Consider the following 18,003-nt stretch of genomic DNA (forward strand, 5'->3'; position numbering starts at 1 on the left):
TCTTTTGTCCTCGACAAGCACGTTTCTATTAAGGATCCAGCTACATGGTGGATGCAGTTGGCAGTGGAGAGGGCCAGCCTGGGTGAGAAGTAATGTCAGGTGGCACCAGGGAGGCTTCACTTCCAGCAGCATGACCAGTAGCTGGCAGTAACAGCCAGGGACCTGTCTGCCAGCTTCTCCCCTATCTCAGCCATCTCATTTGGGCTGTGTGTGTCTGTGATCCACTCTTCCTTAACTTGTCTAGCTGGGAAACAGCTCATTTTCCCGGCGTCCTCTCTTATCTGAAGCCTTTCTTCTTTTTGGGGATACCTCCGCCCCTATGGCTGGACAGCCACGTGAGATTCCTGGCAGCAAAGCTGAGGACCAGAGAGCTAGTAGTCCCTGGGTACTGGTATTCCTCTGCTTCTCTAGTCTTACTGACTCAATCATCCTTTCCGTGGAGAACTCCCGTTGTGGGATTCACTTTGAGAAGTACTTCTTGGCAATGGACTTGGTCCCTCCAGTGGGCACTCAGAGGCTGAAGGAGCTGCCATTGCTGGCAGTGCAGAGCATGGCACAAGGACTCTGCCAGGTTCCTGTCCTGGCCACTTCCAAGTTCATTTTCCCTTGCTCTGCTAGAGCTTGCCATGCAGCCCCTCTCACTTCCACATTGCTGCTTCAGTCCTGGAGAGGATGGGACTACGGCATAGATGTTACCTGGGTGATGAAGTTTTTGGAGCTAACCACAAAAGAATATTATCTCAAATAAATAGATTGAGACTAGAGGGGAAGTGAATGAGGAGCCTTGTCTGGACAGGGAGTCTGTGGCTAGGAAGGTTTTGCCATATGACCATGCTGTGAACACTTCGAACTTGCAAAACCTGGGTTCCTGCTTTTCCCTTCTCCCAGTCCTGAAAGGGTGTTTCAGAGGAGAGAACAGCAGAGCAATCCCTCTTATCTCTGATTCTGGGCCCACAGCCTGCTTCCTCATTCCACAGGACTCTTGCTGATCTGCACTTTACACTATTACTTATAGTTGGCAGGGAGTATTTGTAAAACAGTCAGATGAGGGGGAGGAAGCCTGGTTATTTAAATGCCATTTAAAAATCTCCCCACTCCTACCTTTCACCCCCAAATTCTTTTCTGAGATGTTTAGAAACGACCCCTCTGAATACACCCACAGGAATCTAAAAGGGAATCTAAAGAATTTTTCCTGTTTCCTGTGTTCCCAAGCTGGGACTTGGATAGGTGCACAGAAACCAGTAGCCTATGCTGGCAGCACCGGCAGACCCAAAGGCAGGCAGGAAGCGGCACATCCCACAATATGTCTTATTCCAACTCCTCTGCCTTCCCAATGTTTGCCTACAAAGTGACACATTTTTAATGTGTCTTCAGATCAAAACTTTAGGCCAAACTGTGATCACATTTTCAAATTCTTTGAGGGCTAAAAATGAACATACCAATGATTTTCTCCTTTGTCACACGACTCCAGCAGCAAGGCTTAAAGCATCCCTGCAATTCCGCAGGAGGTGGCCATGCTATGGCCGGAGCCATTGCTCTCTCGATGTCCCGCCAGATAAGTCGGAAGGTTGGGAGAGGGTTAAATGATTCCTAGGCCATCGTCAGCTAGTGGACAGTCTGAGTCAGAAGTAGGGGGCTCATAAATTTGCACAACTGATGCATCTCCTGGCTTTTGGGTACTGTGACAATGGAAAGTCCCTTCTACAACTTCACACTGACTCTGTACTTTCCCACTGTGTTTCAAGTACTGAATAGTCCCTCCAGGCGACACTGATTGATCTTTTGTGTTGGTAATTTAATTGATTGCCTTCCTCTTCAGCCATTTAGTTTGCTGCCTTCCTATTTCAAGGAAAGATGTGTTCAGCTGCTAATGCCGGGTTCCCATTTGAATAGGCTTCCGACTCCTTCTTCCTTTTTTGGGACAGTTTTAGGAAGTGTTAAAATTGGTCAGGGTTGCATTTTTTGGATGTGTACAGGAGGAGGTCTCATATATTAGTAAGAATTTTTAACTCCTGACAAGGTGCCCTGTCTTGTATCTTTCTGTCCTTCATGTAGTCATGCTTTTAGAACGTGAAAGGTTTCAAAGGATGGGGGGGGTTGAGAGAGGAAATGCAGGCTTTACCTTCTTAGACAAAACAAGGATGAAAGCATTCCGTGGGCCATATGAGTTGGGTCACCGATTTATTTTTTCACTCTCTTCTGGTTTTCAGTGGATCTACTTGACACAAGCACTGCACAGGGTGAACTGGGCTGGCTTCCAGACCCTCCAGAAGTAGGGGTGAGTACCCACATTCAAGGAAGGGTCACTGGCAGTACTAACTGATGGAAAAATATATTCCTTGTTGAATTTCACCCTACCTCTGGTAACTGTGCTTCTGAGACTCCACCCCCTCCTAAGAACTTTAGGCTTTTTAAGTCTCTCCCTTCACCTATGCAGTCTCACCCCTAGCCAACTTTTTAAAGATTGATGCCTATTGCCTTCCAGTATAATTAAACATATCCTTGAAATATACTTCTTCCATAAAGTAATAAAGCAATGAAGAAAATGAAAAAATCAAATCATCACCCAGTTTTTCATCCTGTCATGCTGCACATAATTTTTTCTTTCCCCCAGGAAAACAAGCAGAACAAAAGTATTTATTTGAGTCTCTCAAGAAATTAGAAACACATTATAGGTTTTTTAATTCAGCAGCTGACTGAAGAAATAACTGTTAACTCATGGGGCAGCACTCTGCCCTTGTGGGCTGCAAGGTTCTCGGACTTCACACCAATCTGTAGTGTTTGGTCCACACAGCTGACAATGAGAGAGGAATTTCCCTTTGTTTTGTGACTGTAAAATTGAGTTGATGGAAGTGCTTCAAAATATACTCCCAAAACCACTGGAACACTGGACCCCAAAAGACTGCTGAACTCTCAGCTATTTTTATACAAGTGCAGCTATTTTGCATGAAGCATAGTGGAGCAGTCCCTCTGGTGTCACAACCTACATCAGTGAAGGTGGTTTCCTTTTTGGCAGCAGTGCTGTGGGAGTGGTGGAAGGAAGGCACAAAGAAAAGGGAATTTAGGGACTAGGCTGAGGTAGTTAGCACATATGTTAATACACAGTTTCAGTTCCTCATCCATGCTCTTGTCTTTGTAGCAAGTCCCAAGCTTTCCAGTGGGGAATCTTCACCCTTCCTGTTCTAAAGTAGACTGGGTTCAGCCTGTTCCTAACTCATTTCCATAACTTGCCTCTGTAATGTTTAAATCCACCCCAGCCTCCTCCTTCTCTGTAGCCTTGCTGGGTGAAGTAGAGCCAGACAATGAGGTTCTCCTACACTGGCATAACTGCATTTGTTTCATTAGTAAAGCTGTTTTGGTTATTATTAGTAGTATTGTTACACCCTGCTCAAAACAGGTGCCCTAGTGAAACATACATGTAGATCATGTTTTGCCCATTGTTCCCTTTGTTGTCTCATCAACTCTCTGTGTGGTAATTTTACCCCAATCCTAGGCTCCAGGCATGTTCAGGATGAACATGTCTCTTGAAAAGATTGAAAAAAACAAGTGAAAATGTCTCCTAAATAAAAAAAATCTGATAGAAAGAAAAGAAAACCTTTATTACAGAGCATCTGAGTGTTGCACAGTAGGTTCAGGGCAGTGTGTGGAGTTGGCAAATCCTCCTGCTTGGGCTACATTTGCTTTTTAAAATATGTATATTCAAAATATAATTGTAACTGAGAATTGTTGAAATTTTGGGGGAACATGGCCTGAGAGAAATCAAAACTAACAGATCAGGATATGGATGACTGATTAAACAACAGAAGATGAAGAATAGATTCATTGACTTCTCATGAGCAAGTCTTTTGAGGAGATTTGTCTAATTACATCATTTCCCAGTAACTGTTAGGTGGAAGTCTGACAAATTGCCACAAGCAAAAAGGGAACAATGGCTGATTCTATTGCAATCTGAACTTTGAACAGGTGTTTCTGAAACCATTCCTTCAAAATGAAGAATTAAATATGTTCAAAAAAAACCCCGGAAATTAATTCAGAACATTTTTTGACAAAAAAAGAGCCAAGATTGGTACTGAATAATCAGCCTAGGTTGATTAGTAACAGGCTGGAAACATCTGAGCTGTGTTGCATGCAGAGCTGAAGGGTGTCCTGCCTGTAACACTGCTACTTGTGCCTAGCCTCAGATGCTGGAGATCTCCCATCAGCGAGCTGGAATTGTGTCAATATACTTATCGCACAGAGCAGGAATTTGCTGTGGGGAATTTTCATGCTTTATATGGACAAGGCCCCTGAGGCATAGCCCAGAAGAGGCTGGCTGAGTCTGTGGAGGCAGAACTACACCTTTGTTTTCTCCTCACCTGCAGCCAATGACAGAGGATGGAGTGGCTTGGCAGGTGTGATTGTTTCAGCCAGACCTGGCTGTATCCAAGGTAGGCAATGCTCCTGTTACCACACAGGCTAAGCCTGAGAACACCACTCAGTTTTGGACAGCACTTCAGTAGTTCAAAACCTCTGCACCACATTAGCAAGCATCTTGCCTAAGCTTAAGGGTAGCCATTGACTGAAAGTCTCTGTACTTTAAGTAAAGTGTCTGTAGAGTTTTGTTTATTAAAAGATTTGTGCTAGCTTGCTTTGTAGTAGCTATTTAGAAAGGGTTTCATCCATTTTAGGCTATTATTGGAAACTAGGCTTTTAAAGAGGCAGATTGTAGTTCCTACAATCCTCTTTTATCTACCTTACCACCCACCACCCCCCTCCTCCATCATCTAACATATACCTTGATAATTCTTTTCTGGCTTTGAAGTTCTGCCACAGCAACATCAGGTGGGCACAGAGAGGTGTAATACAGTACTAGTGGTAGATTTCCACCTTTTAAGATATGTTGGAAAGCCAATGATGGCCACTTTGAAGGTGTCAGGAGTACAGAACTTGCTTGCTCTCACATTTCTTTAAGACTCCTCATGCTGCACAAACAGCCTAGCTACATGAACTGGTTTCAGATACCACTGAAACTGTTCAAAAAGGACCTCTCAAATCCAATCAAGAACAAATTCACTTATCAGGCATAGTGGCACTGCTTCTTGGCAGCTTGTAAAATAACAGTATAAAAAGTTATTAATCACTAATTTGCTTTCAAATATAATTACATCAGCTGTGAACAGATTGTGATGAAGAATTATGCTTTCTTCCTGCATTTTGCATTTAATAGACAAGGCCCTAAGCTACCCCAGCCCAGCTTTGAAGTCAGCCTTCTGAGCAGGCTATTTGAGCAGAGAACCAAAGGTCCTTTCCTGCCTGAATTTTTGCATTTGTGTGATAAATTAGAATGGTTTGTTCATTAGAATTCTGAGCTTGAATTTTTTAGCCCAGGCACAAAAGGTCCTCCTGATTTTATGTTTTAATTTTTTTTCATGGTTTTATGTAATCATGTAATATGTATCTATTCCTATGGATTTTCTGTATCCTGTAGGCCTGTATTTATTTTCTAAATTTTCTGTATTTATGTAGACCTATGATATAACATACTGAGCAAGCCAATATTTGTCTTCAATGCTGTGATTATCTCACTCTCAGATTGTGGGCATATCTTGAAATTTTCCTTTTATCCACGATTTACAGTTTCTCTGTATGTGAATAGTATTTGCATAATCCAGTCATACCTCCATGAGTACATGTGACTACTTAAGTTCCAAGCCATTTGTGATGGAGAATGCTGCACACTGGGCTTATCAATATGACCTTATCTATATTGTTCAATTAATTGTAAATTAAACACACTTTATCCTTTTTTAGCTGCTACATTTTCTTGGGAGATATGCTTTCACCAGTTCCATAGCTGTCTTTGCTTGTGAAAGGATCTTTTTTCATGGTAACTGTTTTTAAATTGTATGTATGTTATTTCAGGAATCATATGAACTCTACTGCTGCCAAATTGTGCCTTATTTATTATATATTAAAAGTTTGGCAAAGATCAGTTCTCAGCTGGTAGCTGGTTTGTGGAGCTTATTTTTTTCCAACTTACATTCCTGCATGGGTCATAGCATTATTAAAGCTTCCAAACAATTTTCTTAGTCTCCTTTTCAGGCTGCTGTTGTTTTCAGTCTTTTATTCACAGTGAGGAGGAGGACATAATTATTTCCCTGCCTATTCCATATTCTTGCTTGCTTCCACACATACTTCAAAGCATTGCTGTCACTTCCAAGCTTTCTACCAGTTTCCCAATGTGCATGGCACACTGCTCAGCTTTTCTGAAGTCTACTTTCAAACAAGACTATGGATGGGCATGTAATGCCAGTGCCTAATGTGTCCCAAAGGCTATCAATGAATAGCCCCTAACTACAACTATCATGGCTCCAAAAACACTTGAAAACTTTGGAAATTATGTGATTCTTGCTCAGGAATAAGAGTTCTGAGTTTGGTACCTTATGTTCTATGGAAAGTTTAATTATTTGGCAACTGCCAAAGTTATGCAAATACAATTTGATAAGGGAAAAGAAAATATATATATTTTTAATGCTGTGGTTGTCTTATTAAAGCCCAGGCATAGTTCAAATTCTACACTGATAATTTTTTAGGTAATAGACTAGATCAAGTGCTTGTGACCTGTCAGCAACTTCTATATCACTGACCACACCATAACATTTAGATGCCGTCAGGCTCTAGCAAGGTGAGGCTGTGTTCCACCAGACTCAGCGGTCCCAGATTTTGGTATCAGCTGATGGCTGGTTTCTGTTCCTCCACTTCTTGGTCAGACAGATAGTCCTGGTCATGAAGGAAATAGTGCTGTGGGGCACATAGCCTTCAACCTGCAAGCAATTCCAGCACAGCACTCCTATCTTGTTAAACTGGAGTAGTTCACTTAGTCAGACTCAATAACCTCTTACTCAGATAGTCTTGGAAGAGTCACAGCCAGTCAGCTTTTTGTAGCATCCAAAGGTGGTGTGAAAAACAGCCATCAGGAAAGCTGTTCTGTGCACCTCTTCCCACAACTGTTGTTCATGCATATCCTTTAGGAGCTACCTCAGAGGAGTGCCATCACCTCTGAAGCTGGAGTAGACTAGCATTGCACACCTCACTGCTCCCAGTTTAGGTATCAGGCATAGAGGATTAGCTCCTCCAAGTGAACAGCATCTGTATAGAAATAAGGGAAAAATGCTTAGTAAACAACTACCTGGAAATGGGAACAGCTCTGCCTTCAGGATTGTATCCTGACATGACCTGCTGCTGTTGATCTGTGAACTGGTGGAGAGATATTTGTTGATGATATCCTATTGATTGAAAATTAGTTATTTTGTGTCAATTTGGGAGAGAAGGAAAAAAATTGTTATGCACATCTAGATATACTTTACTTGGAAGTGTGACAAGGGGGAACACATCTCACTGGTTTGTGAGATGAGAACAAGTGAAGTGTAAATTAACAGCTATAGGAAAGGTCAGATTGCATGATCCACCAACTAGGAAGCCTAGGATGGGGTCACTGCCAGAGACCCAAGTAACAATCTTGGCCAGTGCACTCAGTGTTGTGACCTGAAGGCAGAAAAGAGCATGTTGTGAGCCGAAGTGAAGATGCTGTACAGCCATGACATTCATCACCACGGCTGCTCAGGCACTGTGGTGGTGACAGCCCTGTTGCCTGGCAGCGTCAGAAAGCTGCTTCACTCTTTTATAGCTGCTGAATGAGTGGACAAGGTTGACTGAACTTCCTCGTGTCAACACAAAGGCAGCACAAGTCAGCTGGAGCTTGGAGATTAACCTGCCTATAGCATGGTCCTCCAAGAAGACTAACAGGCTATTTAAAATAATAATAATAATAATAACAATAATAATAAAAACCCAGCCAAACAAACAAACAGAAAACCCAAACAAAACAACTTCTGTTATAATACCAACTAAAATACTGGTGAGTTTGCAGGCAAGCAATTAAAAAGAAAAGGCTTTACATCTTTTGTTGCCTGCTGTGTCCTCGAAGGATGAACCTATGCTTTGAACTGTAATTCTCACCATCTCAGAGGCAGATCTGCAGAAAAATATTCCCACAATTTATTTCTTAGAACATTATTTCCATTGTTTTCAAGGCTTAGTGTCTGGCTTCTCTTTGCTTCACTTGAATATTGCCAGCTCCTCATATGACTTTCAGGCTGCCATCTCCTGCAGCTTCTTTTCTCCAGGCAGGTTTGATCATCATCAAGGCATAATTACCCCATCCCTGTGTGAGATTCCATCTGATCCCTCTTTAAAGAAACTTAGACAAACAGAGCAAGTATTGCCCATCACCATCAGACTCATTTCCAGCTTCTCTGTAAACACTAGAGGTACACTTGACACACCATACAAAACCACAGCTCACAATATTAAGCCCTTTACCTTGAAAAAATTTAAAAAATCATTCAATTTACAATGGAACCTATGCGATTTAATGCAAAAATAACGTAAGAGCTAACCTTTGGTTTATTGGTAATACAGCTTTAGCCATGAATTCTGAACTCTTAAGATGCCAAATCTGATTTTTCACTCCTGTCCTTTTTGTAACTATTGGTACCGTGAGTGTTAGTAAAACAGGTATATACAAAACAAGTGTTCCAAACCAGCTAGGTGAAGTTGCACTAGACTATCATTATCGCTCATCTAGCACCATCTCTTGTGACCAGAACTGTTTTCATGCAAGACCTTAATGTGGTCAGGCAGTTAAGAGAATGAGCAGACAGCAGAACCTGTGTTTGGTAAACAGGTTCTGTAATCAATGCACTGGTGCTCAGTATCTCACATTAACACCTTATCTTCCCAGAAGAGCATGAGTACCAGTTAAATTGAAAAGACATGGGTGGGATGGAGACCTATGTGCTAGTGCCCTAAAGAACGAGTAATTACATAATGGAGTTGCTCCTCCCTGAAAATAACCAGTGGATCATTGCGGTGAAAAAATATATCATCCCACCCATAAAGATACTGTAGATAAGCAAACATCTCTTCTGTGTTCAGTTGTGTCAAAGGTTCCATGATGATGTGATGAAATTAAAATTGCCTGACCATAGCCAAATGATCAAAGAAATAAGAGCAGCCTCAGCTGTTCTCAGATTTGAAGTTACAGGACGCATGAAGTGTCTAGATGTCACCACGCTTCTTTCATCATCATCATCATCTAAATTGTCTTCCACACCAGCAAAGAACTTCAAAGAGTATTGAGAAACTTTCAGTAAAGGGTCATAGGAGCTTCAATTCTAGAATACACCACTCTGGTGATGCTATTTTTGGTTGGCTGGTCCAGCTTGCCTCCTGACAAATTTTTGTCACGTGTATTTCAGCTGAAGAGAAGCTCTTCACTGTATCAAGACAGGTGCCAGCAAGGTGCCTCTCTTGTCACCAGCTTTCCTCTGAGGAAACTGCACTATGATTGTAGCACAGCTGTAATTACCTTCAATGCTGAATCTGTTCCAGGAAGGTGTTTTGGTCATGGTAGCATGCAAATGCTACTGTACAAAAGGCAAGACACTGCAAAGGCAAGATTGCAGACAGGGAAAGGGGATAAAAACTGTTCAGAGGCACATGTTCTCCTAGCTGGTTTCAGGCTTGGCACACCAGTGATATATTGCCACTGGTTTGGGGGCTTGCAGTTTTTCTTCCTGAAGACATTTAATGGCATCTCAATTCTGTTGAAAATTAAATGAGATTGAGACACACTTTCTATGCATAGATACACTGTAGCTGGCTTTACTAACTTGGCTGGTCTTTTCATCTTAGTGAAATTTGTAACCCAAAGTTAAACAAGTTACTGGATTTCAGCATATGAACTCTTTGACTTTTCCATTAGGAATTCTTATAAACTATTCCAATAGAGACATGCATCTTAGTTTAGTAACTATAAGCCTACTGGCTAGATGCTTGCCTTGCTTTTGCTTAAGTTCCTTAAAAGTATTGCTGTAACTTTTCCTAGGTGGTCTGCAGACCACAGATTGTGCTAAGTTAATGTGAAAGCAAATGAGATAGAGGTCACAGCAGGCAGGCTCTTTTCTGAAAGGAGAAAGGGCAAGTCCCTGGCAAGCTGGAGATGGAGACAGTATTCTTAGTGTGAGTCACAAGCTCTTCTGACTCCAGCCTGAACCTGAAATTTGCAATACTGTCACAGTCTGCTGCCTCCCTCTCCATTAGCAGGGATGAAATTTGTATTTGTCAACATAAAAAACTCATTTCCTTCTTTTTTTTCCCCACCTAAAAAAGGCTAAAACCAAATGAGTCCACTTAATTGATGCCTGCAAAGCCCGAGACAGTGGCTTCAAGATGTGCAAGCTGTCTTCATCTTATACCTGATGGTAGGTCCTAAGAAAAGGAGCTCACAGATGGATGAAGGAATCACAGCTTGTCCTAGATAGGATCCTTGACACAAAGCTAGTCTAAAGAAAGCTCATTATAGAGAAAAATCAGAGTAAGCCTTCCATGGGCTTCAGAGCTTCAAACTGTATAATCATTTCAGAGTCTATAAAGGCAGATATTAAAAGGCACATTCTTTATCTTATCTTTATTATAAATATCTTTGGATTTTTACTCACATGGCAGACCAAACCAATACTCTTTACTACAAATATCTATTGGTGCCCTTTCAAGTTGTCATTGAAGTAATTCTGCATGGCCTCTATGAAGACAGCTTTCTTTATATGGAATCGAACCAATGTGAGGAAAATTGCTTTCTTTTTTCCGCTTTTTCCCGAACTGGCAATGTTTTGAGGTTATTGACACAGTACCATTGCATTGAGGTTGACATTGTGAATTGAGCTTGCTATTCACTTGAATCTAATTGCTGTGCTGGAATAATTTATAGCACCAAGATTTTCAAGAACAAACCTCTGGAACTAGGTGTCTGTGTTAGTATATGATTTTCTGAGAAGTACAGAAAACTTGTTTGTTCTCAAATTCAATGGCTCCACCCTTAGACCTTTTAGGAAGCCAAACTGCTAACCTATGGTGCTCTCCTAAATGCATTGGCACTTGTTTTCTTAGAAATTTTTAAAGAATTCTAAAAGATTTTAAGAGTTTGAAGACTAGTTTAAGGACAGTTTAGACTCTAACTTAAAAAAGAAGAGAGTTTAAAAGGGATCTTAAAGAATAGCATGCAAAGACTTTAAGAATTCCTTAGCTTGCTTGGAGTGGGGAATTGGACTAGATGATCTCCAAGGGTCCTTTCCATCCTAAATCTTTCTATGATTCTGAATCTCATGAAAATGTTTTCTCTTACATCAAAAAAACTGCCAATTCACTCACTGATAAAATAAGGAAGTCTGACTAATGCTGTTCTCCACTTCTAGAAGTATGTTGCCCTTCCTATGGCCAACTGGTGACTGGAGTAAGGCAACAATGTCTTGAATTAAGTGGGTAAAAAGTTATATTATCAAAGAAGGTTGATTCAATGCCATTGGCAGACAAACTGCAGTGGCAAGTAATTAATATTGATCCAGCTAGACTTTACCACACGTATTTATTAAGAACATTACATTAAAAATCAGAGACATACATTTTGATTTTGCAGCAGATTCTTTGAGGATGGGAGAGTTGCCTGGCAACTTCTGGTCTCATCACCCTTTCATTAAATGTTGTATGTAACAGTTTTCCTCTACTACTTTGAATTTAAAAGCTTCACTGAATAATGAAAAGAAGTCAGAAGCATATTTAACAATAGTTCTGTATTGTTAGCATAAATAATATCCTCATTTTACTTCCTTTACCCATCAGCAGTAGAGTCTAGAAAAAACATGTCTGACTCCCTTGTTATTTCTTCGCACCACACTGCATATGAAACTGTGTAATTGTCAGTGCCAAGCATCTTTGCCCTGAAGAACTGAGTCTGGAAGAAGGTAGGCTGAGATGAGCTAAGAAATACCAGGCTTAGCAATTGGATTTTTTTTCCAGCAGTAGTGTTTAAAGGATTTTTTTTTTTTTTTTTTTTTTTTTTTTTTTGCTAGAGTTGTCACCACTGAAAATGAAACTTTGGTCCTGTATAATGTAAGTTTTGAAAATGTATTTTTGGAATGAGCACCACAACAGCTCATGTCTTTCAATGAGACATGCAAAAAACACTTTCTGGTGACACTTGTCTGTGGTACTGCCTTAGGATAAACTGCTAATAGAAAGTTGTCTAACTCTCAGCCTCCAAATGCAATTATGCTTTTCCCAGGTAGACACACATTGAAAAATACTTCTAAAAGCCAGTCATAACCTTGGTAGTATATGAAAGTTAGTTTACTATTATTCTTCTTCCTAACTTCTTTTCTTCTACTTCAGTATACTTCAGGATGCATTGTAAATTCAGTCCTGCAACATTTTCCAGGTTTTCAGTTAAAGACTGCAAGAGGTCATTAAGTGATTGCCCCTTCTGTTCAATTGGGATTGATTTGTCAGACTTTTGTTTTGTTATCATAAATCCTTTGACCTTCAGTGAATGAAATAAGTGTAAATCCTGGGTGCTGCAGGTCTATGCCAGCTGGATCAGATTAAGTGGGTGGGGTAACACTGGGGATTAATTATGTGGAGAAAAAAAGGGAACAAGAAGGGACACATAGACACCATCCCCAGAACTTCCTGGGAGGAGACTGCTAGTGTGCACTTAGGTAAGAGGCTGAAATCATCCAGAGAGGAGTTTGTGCTATCAGCAGGACTTGCTGGCTTGGAGAAAGCTCTCCAATACTTTTTAGAGTGGGGCTGTTTAGGAGGTATGCTCTAAGTATGCTCATTGAACACAGAGCCCCTTTGGCACTCTGTGAGTCCATCTCTTGTATTCCACTAGCAGAGTGACCTGGTCTGCAGGGAGACAAGCTGTTGTGCTGTGAGCACAGGAGGTGGTGGTGCTGAAGAAATGTGTGAATCTCATGCTCAGCCCATGAGATTTGACAAGTCTGGAGTAACACAGAGACTGAGGCCTTGTTTAAATTGCATCTTAACCTGGGGTGTGATTTAAAACCAAGATGCTTAAACTTGTGCCAGTACTTATGTGGGCACTTGGTTCAATTTAATTTGATTAAACATTTAAAGCATAATGAGAATGTCTGTCTTAGCATTAGGGGAAAAAGGATGTAAGTTATTTTCCCTGTGGAGAAAACCTTGCTTTCCAAATTTACAGTTCTCATGTGTGAATTACTCAAAAGAGAATGTTCTTTACATTTTGTGTCTGACCTGTGGAATGGAAAGAAAAACTAGAACCACCTAAAATTTGGCAAAAGTGTATATTAAAATCAGTACCAAACTTTATTAGATTCATGCAAACAGTATTAGTAAGGTCATACAACCAGCTAGGCCCATGTCCTCCTCTTGGCCATTACTTGCCTGGGGAAGACGCAGAACCTAAATGCAATATGAAGTCAGGAAAATCAACTGAGTTTTAATAGTTAAATTAGGTTTTGCAAAACATCCCACTTAAAAAAGCATGAACTCCAAGTTAATGAGTGCATGCTCTAGAACAGTCCTTCTGCAATTTACCTTTCCATTATGCCAGGCCATCTTTTCTCTTACCCCCAAATGCTGTGCATTATTTCCAGGGGCAGATATTAGTCCTGGTTTGGTAGGACCTACTGTTCACCCTGAATGTAAACTGTGGCAGAGAGAAGCAGCCAATGCATGGGACCCAACTCAATGGTTGACCCAATAGTGGGTCTTTTTCTCATTCTCCAAGATAAGGCTGTGTGTGAAAGAAGTAAATTGGAACCAAGGTAGGATGAAAGGGATGTACAAAGATCTATGTAAGTCGGATCATAATTGCAAGATCCTTTTTGCTCCCTGAGTACAGAGTTTAGGCAGCCATGGGGCTCTAGACCAGATGCAGCTCTGTCTGAGTGTAAGACTTCTTAGCTGGCCAGGCTTTGAGCTCTGAACCCTGTGTAAGAATTGATTTTTAGGCAAGATTTTGTCATATTTGAAGTGAAACTTGTTTCTCACATCTGTTAAGAGTATGTGTTTTCTTCTCCCCTGGGGGCAGTGGAGTGAAGTGCAGCAGATGATAAATGGTACCCCGATCTACATGTACCAGGACTGCAGTGTGCTTTCCGAAGGTGACACCGATCACTGGCTTCGCACCAACTGGATTTATCGGGGTGAGGCAGCTTCACGCATTTATGTGGAGCTAAAGTTTACTGTAAGGGACTGCAAGAGCTTCAAAGGTGAAGTGGTGACCTGCAAAGAGACCTTCAATCTCTATTACATGGAGTCTGAACAAGATGTTGGGATCCAGTTCCGCCGCCCACTGTTCACCAAGGTCTGTATTGCTGGGGCTGAAGACTGAGTCATATCTTTCAGCTTAAACTTGTCATATCTTTCAGCTTAAGCTAGGTGTGTCTTGCTGGCTGGGACAGGCCAGGAGAACCAGCATCTGGGGAAGGGCACGGATAGTAAGTGTTGTCCTTAGAGTAAACTTTACCCTAAGTGCCCTCTGTGATGCTCAGAGCAGTCTTTGCCACAGGAGGCATAGGAGGTTTCAAATGAGATCAGACTTGTGTTCTGCATAACCTCTTATTTAACCAGACACAACACAGGTAAGGATTCTAAAGGGTTGTGACAGGGATAGATGGTCACACATTTTTAGAAAAGTAAAGCAGAGACCAAAGGAATTTTACTTGCCTTAAGGAATAAAACAATATTAAACCAAGCAAAGAACAGAATCCAGTTCAGGTATCAGGGGTCCTGATTATTTACTCTGATTGCCATGAGGTATAGGGTCTCGTTTCATAAACCTCGAGGTGATGGTTTGCTACAGTGAAATTCTCCCTGGTGTGAAGATATTTAGCGTGGCTGTATTTTACCTGCTGGTCTCCTCAGTGTTGTTCTCTCTTGCCATGGAAACATTGGAATTGCAGAATAGAGAACCTCTGTTTTTTTCTTTTATTTTTCTGAGGAAATTCTCTAAGCCAGTTCTGTTCTACAGAAGCCGCAGACCTAAATTATTTGTCTGCCCTTTCCTTTGCAGTTTAAATGGGATGTGATGGAAACAAAGAGTAGTGAAGGCCACCACAGGCAGAGCAAAACTCTGGAAGGAGGATACCCTTCCTGCATACCCAGTGCTCCTCCACCTCCCCTGCAGCCTGCAACATGAGTTTGTGTGATACCTCCACAACTCCTAAACATGCCTTATGATCCCTGCCAAATGCAGCTGCTCTGCAGAGCCTTTCATCTCCCATCCAACTACAAGGAGTGGGTGGTGTTGTACAGTGGGAAGGGGCCTGCGGAGGAGAGGATCAGTTATCAGGCTCTCCCACCAAGAAGAAAGGCTACCCCACCTGCAGTCCAGCTCTTCCATGTCACATGGTGTCACAGAGGCCTTTCCCATTTGCTCAAGCATGGAAAATATTCTCATGCACTCATTCACTCTTATCCCTTGTTTGCAAAGGCAGTGGGAATGTAAAAGCATGGAAACATTTTTCATCCAAGTACCTATGTTGCTGAAATATGTTGAGTGCTGTGGAAGGAGCACCTTACAGTAGATGATCTGAACTGCAGCAACTACAGCCTAAAACCAGGTGGCTGTGATTCCCTGGTTGGTTTCAAAGCACAGCTCTTGAGTGGTGTTTTGAATTTACTGTATACGATTTTAAACAAAGACAACTATCACAGAAAAGAGATTTGCTCCTGTAAAGAGCAGTTCCTAAAGACCTCTGAAATCTCAGAAGACAGGGTACAGGAGAAGATCAGTGAATGACTACAAAGCAGTTGAAGGAGATGATGGATGGAAGGTAGAGAGGAAGGAAAAGATGCCCACCCCATTTTTAACACCTCTTCCAAATGCAAAGAAAGCATGCAGTGCAGTGGCATTAGTTGACCAGACAGTCCCTAAAAGGCCTTAGTGTAATAAAGTCTTGAGAGGCATGAGTATCTCAGCTGCTGTGGCCTGCTCAGATGGTAAAGCAGTTGTCTTTCTGTTTTTCATGTAGCTCAACACTGTGGCAGCAGATCGAAGTTTCACGAGCAGAGACATCGAGTCGGGGGCCATGCAGCTGAACACAGAAGTGTGCCCCATTGGGAAGCTCTCTCGCCGGGGCTTCTACCTGGCTTTCCAGAACTCCGGGGCCTGTGTGGCGATGGTGTCTGTCCGAGTGTACTACAAGACTTGTCCGGAGGCGGTACGCGGCCTGGCGCGCTTCCCAGAGACGCTGGCAGGGTCAGAGGGGCTGACAGAAGTGCCTGGGGTCTGCGTGGAGTATGCAGCTGAAGAAGTGGGCTCTCCCCCCAGGATGCACTGCAGCACTGACGGGGAGTGGCTGGTACCAGTGGGCCGATGCCTTTGTGCTGTGGGGTTTGAGGAAGTCGATGGGAGCTGCGTAGGTGAGTATGCAGACACTAGCTGTAGGCCATGGGAGAGGTTCCAGAGAGCTGGAGATCAGAGTATCTGTAAGCAGAAAGTGGGATCGAGAGTTCGTGTGGTCTACCTCTCCTTTGTATGTTTCCTTGTCCTTACCTTCTCCTTCTCCTAAACTTCTCTTTTTCAGTTGTGATTTTTCTCCTCATGTGTCAGCTGTAAGACCTGCACACACCTCTCCACTCCCTCTTGGGCTTCATCCAGGAGCTTTCAGCTCGGGAGCTAGTTTCTGCGAGCTGTAACTATGTGATTGACACTGACTCACTCAACAACTGGTTCTCAACCCTTGAACAGCAGCCTTGTTCTCCCAGGGCAGATGGGTCAGACACACAGAGCAGGGTACTTGTCCCTTGACTAGAGAGCTGAGAGGCAGAGGGGACAGGTTTCTCCTCTGTCCCTTGTTCATCTTGGACTGGGATGGCTCTTCTGCCATGGGAAACCATGTAGAGCATGTTGCGCAATACCGTGGTGCCTGCTCTTCTGAAGAACAATTAGCAAGCAAAAGAGTCACCAGGGTGCTGGAGTCACAGCAAACAAGGGCTATTGCAGTAATAAGTGCAGGGCTCTCCTCTGGCTGCAGAGGGCACAAGGTTCAGCTTCTAAAGGCAACTTAGTTCGACATGAGTGATGTTTTGGGTGATATGTGTAAACTGCAGGGAGAGAGGTAAAAGACAGCAGATCTCTTGTTGCCAGAGCTGTATGGCACGAGGCTAAGGCCATAGGGATCCCCACAGTGCTCTCAGATTCAGCAGGTGCCCTGTGTCTGCTTTGCTCTGCTATGGGGATCTGATGTCTCTGTGATTTCCTACTGTTTGCTGCTCGTTTTCCTTGAGGAGCTGGAGAAGGTTGAAGCACAAGATCCTTGCCCTCTTCCAGCAATCCCCTTTCCTTGCGCAGCTCAGCCAGTTTTTCCACTTAGGTGCTACAGAGCTCTCCCCGCCCTCCTGAGAGCACTCCTCTGGGAAGGGGCAGGGAAGCTGTCATGTCTGGACAAGCCTCGACTGCTATCACAGCACAGGTTCATTCTACATCTGTGCTTTCATCCCACTCCGCCCAAGTACAGCTGCAGCCAGAAGTATGTTTTACAGGATTAGTAAGGACTGGGGAGGTCTCGCAGGAGAGGAAGGGAAGAGGGGAGAACCTAGCAGGAGTAGGGAGAGATACTTCATGACCACCATAGTGTCTTATTGGAGCATCAGGGGAGAAGGTGAATGCAGGGGGATATCTAAGGATCTGCTCCCTCAGCAGAAAAGACCAGACTGTGCAATGGACTGTGAGCAATCCAGCTCAGGATAAAGACTGAAATCACAGCTTTTACTTTGTCCTCAGAACAGAGGAGGGCTTCTTCAGACATATAAAGTGTGACAGGATGGAAGACCTGGCAGTGTCATTCTGATTCTGAGTTTTGCCTGGAGTAGGGAGGGGAAAAAAGGGGAAAGCTGCACCTTGGCTTTTTAACATGGAAAAAAACGTGACCTCTGTTACAGGACAGGAGACAAAAGAAAACCAGAGGGTCAGGTCCTTAAGTAGTTCCCTCAATATCTCAGTGAATTTCCAGCTCTGTAGAGCTCTGCTGGGTGCAGAATGGCTCAGCCACCTCACAGTCCCAGAAAAGCTGTGCCTGTCCCAGAGCATTCAGACTTTGCAGCCATAAACCGAGAGCTCGTGATTAACTTCCT

General features: G+C 42.7%; 2 protein-coding genes across 2 annotated transcripts in view; one reads left to right on the forward strand and one right to left on the reverse strand.

The window, feature by feature from the left end:
* The window catches only part of C1R (complement C1r), a 239,921-nt gene that overhangs the window by 152,377 nt on the left and 69,541 nt on the right, over positions 1–18,003 (reverse strand). The window lies entirely within an intron of this gene.
* Positions 1–18,003, forward strand: part of EPHA1 (EPH receptor A1) — a 34,184-nt gene that overhangs the window by 1,185 nt on the left and 14,996 nt on the right. The window contains exons 2-4 of the mRNA XM_079297605.1: positions 2,211–2,278; positions 13,955–14,230; positions 15,900–16,290. Of these exons, the coding sequence (XP_079153731.1) occupies positions 2,211–2,278; positions 13,955–14,230; positions 15,900–16,290 (735 nt within the window). The remainder of the gene's footprint in view (positions 1–2,210; positions 2,279–13,954; positions 14,231–15,899; positions 16,291–18,003) is intronic.

This window comes from Erithacus rubecula, assembly GCF_903797595.1.
Source record: "Erithacus rubecula genome assembly, chromosome: 1".
In the NCBI taxonomy this organism is placed as follows: domain Eukaryota; kingdom Metazoa; phylum Chordata; class Aves; order Passeriformes; family Muscicapidae; genus Erithacus; species Erithacus rubecula.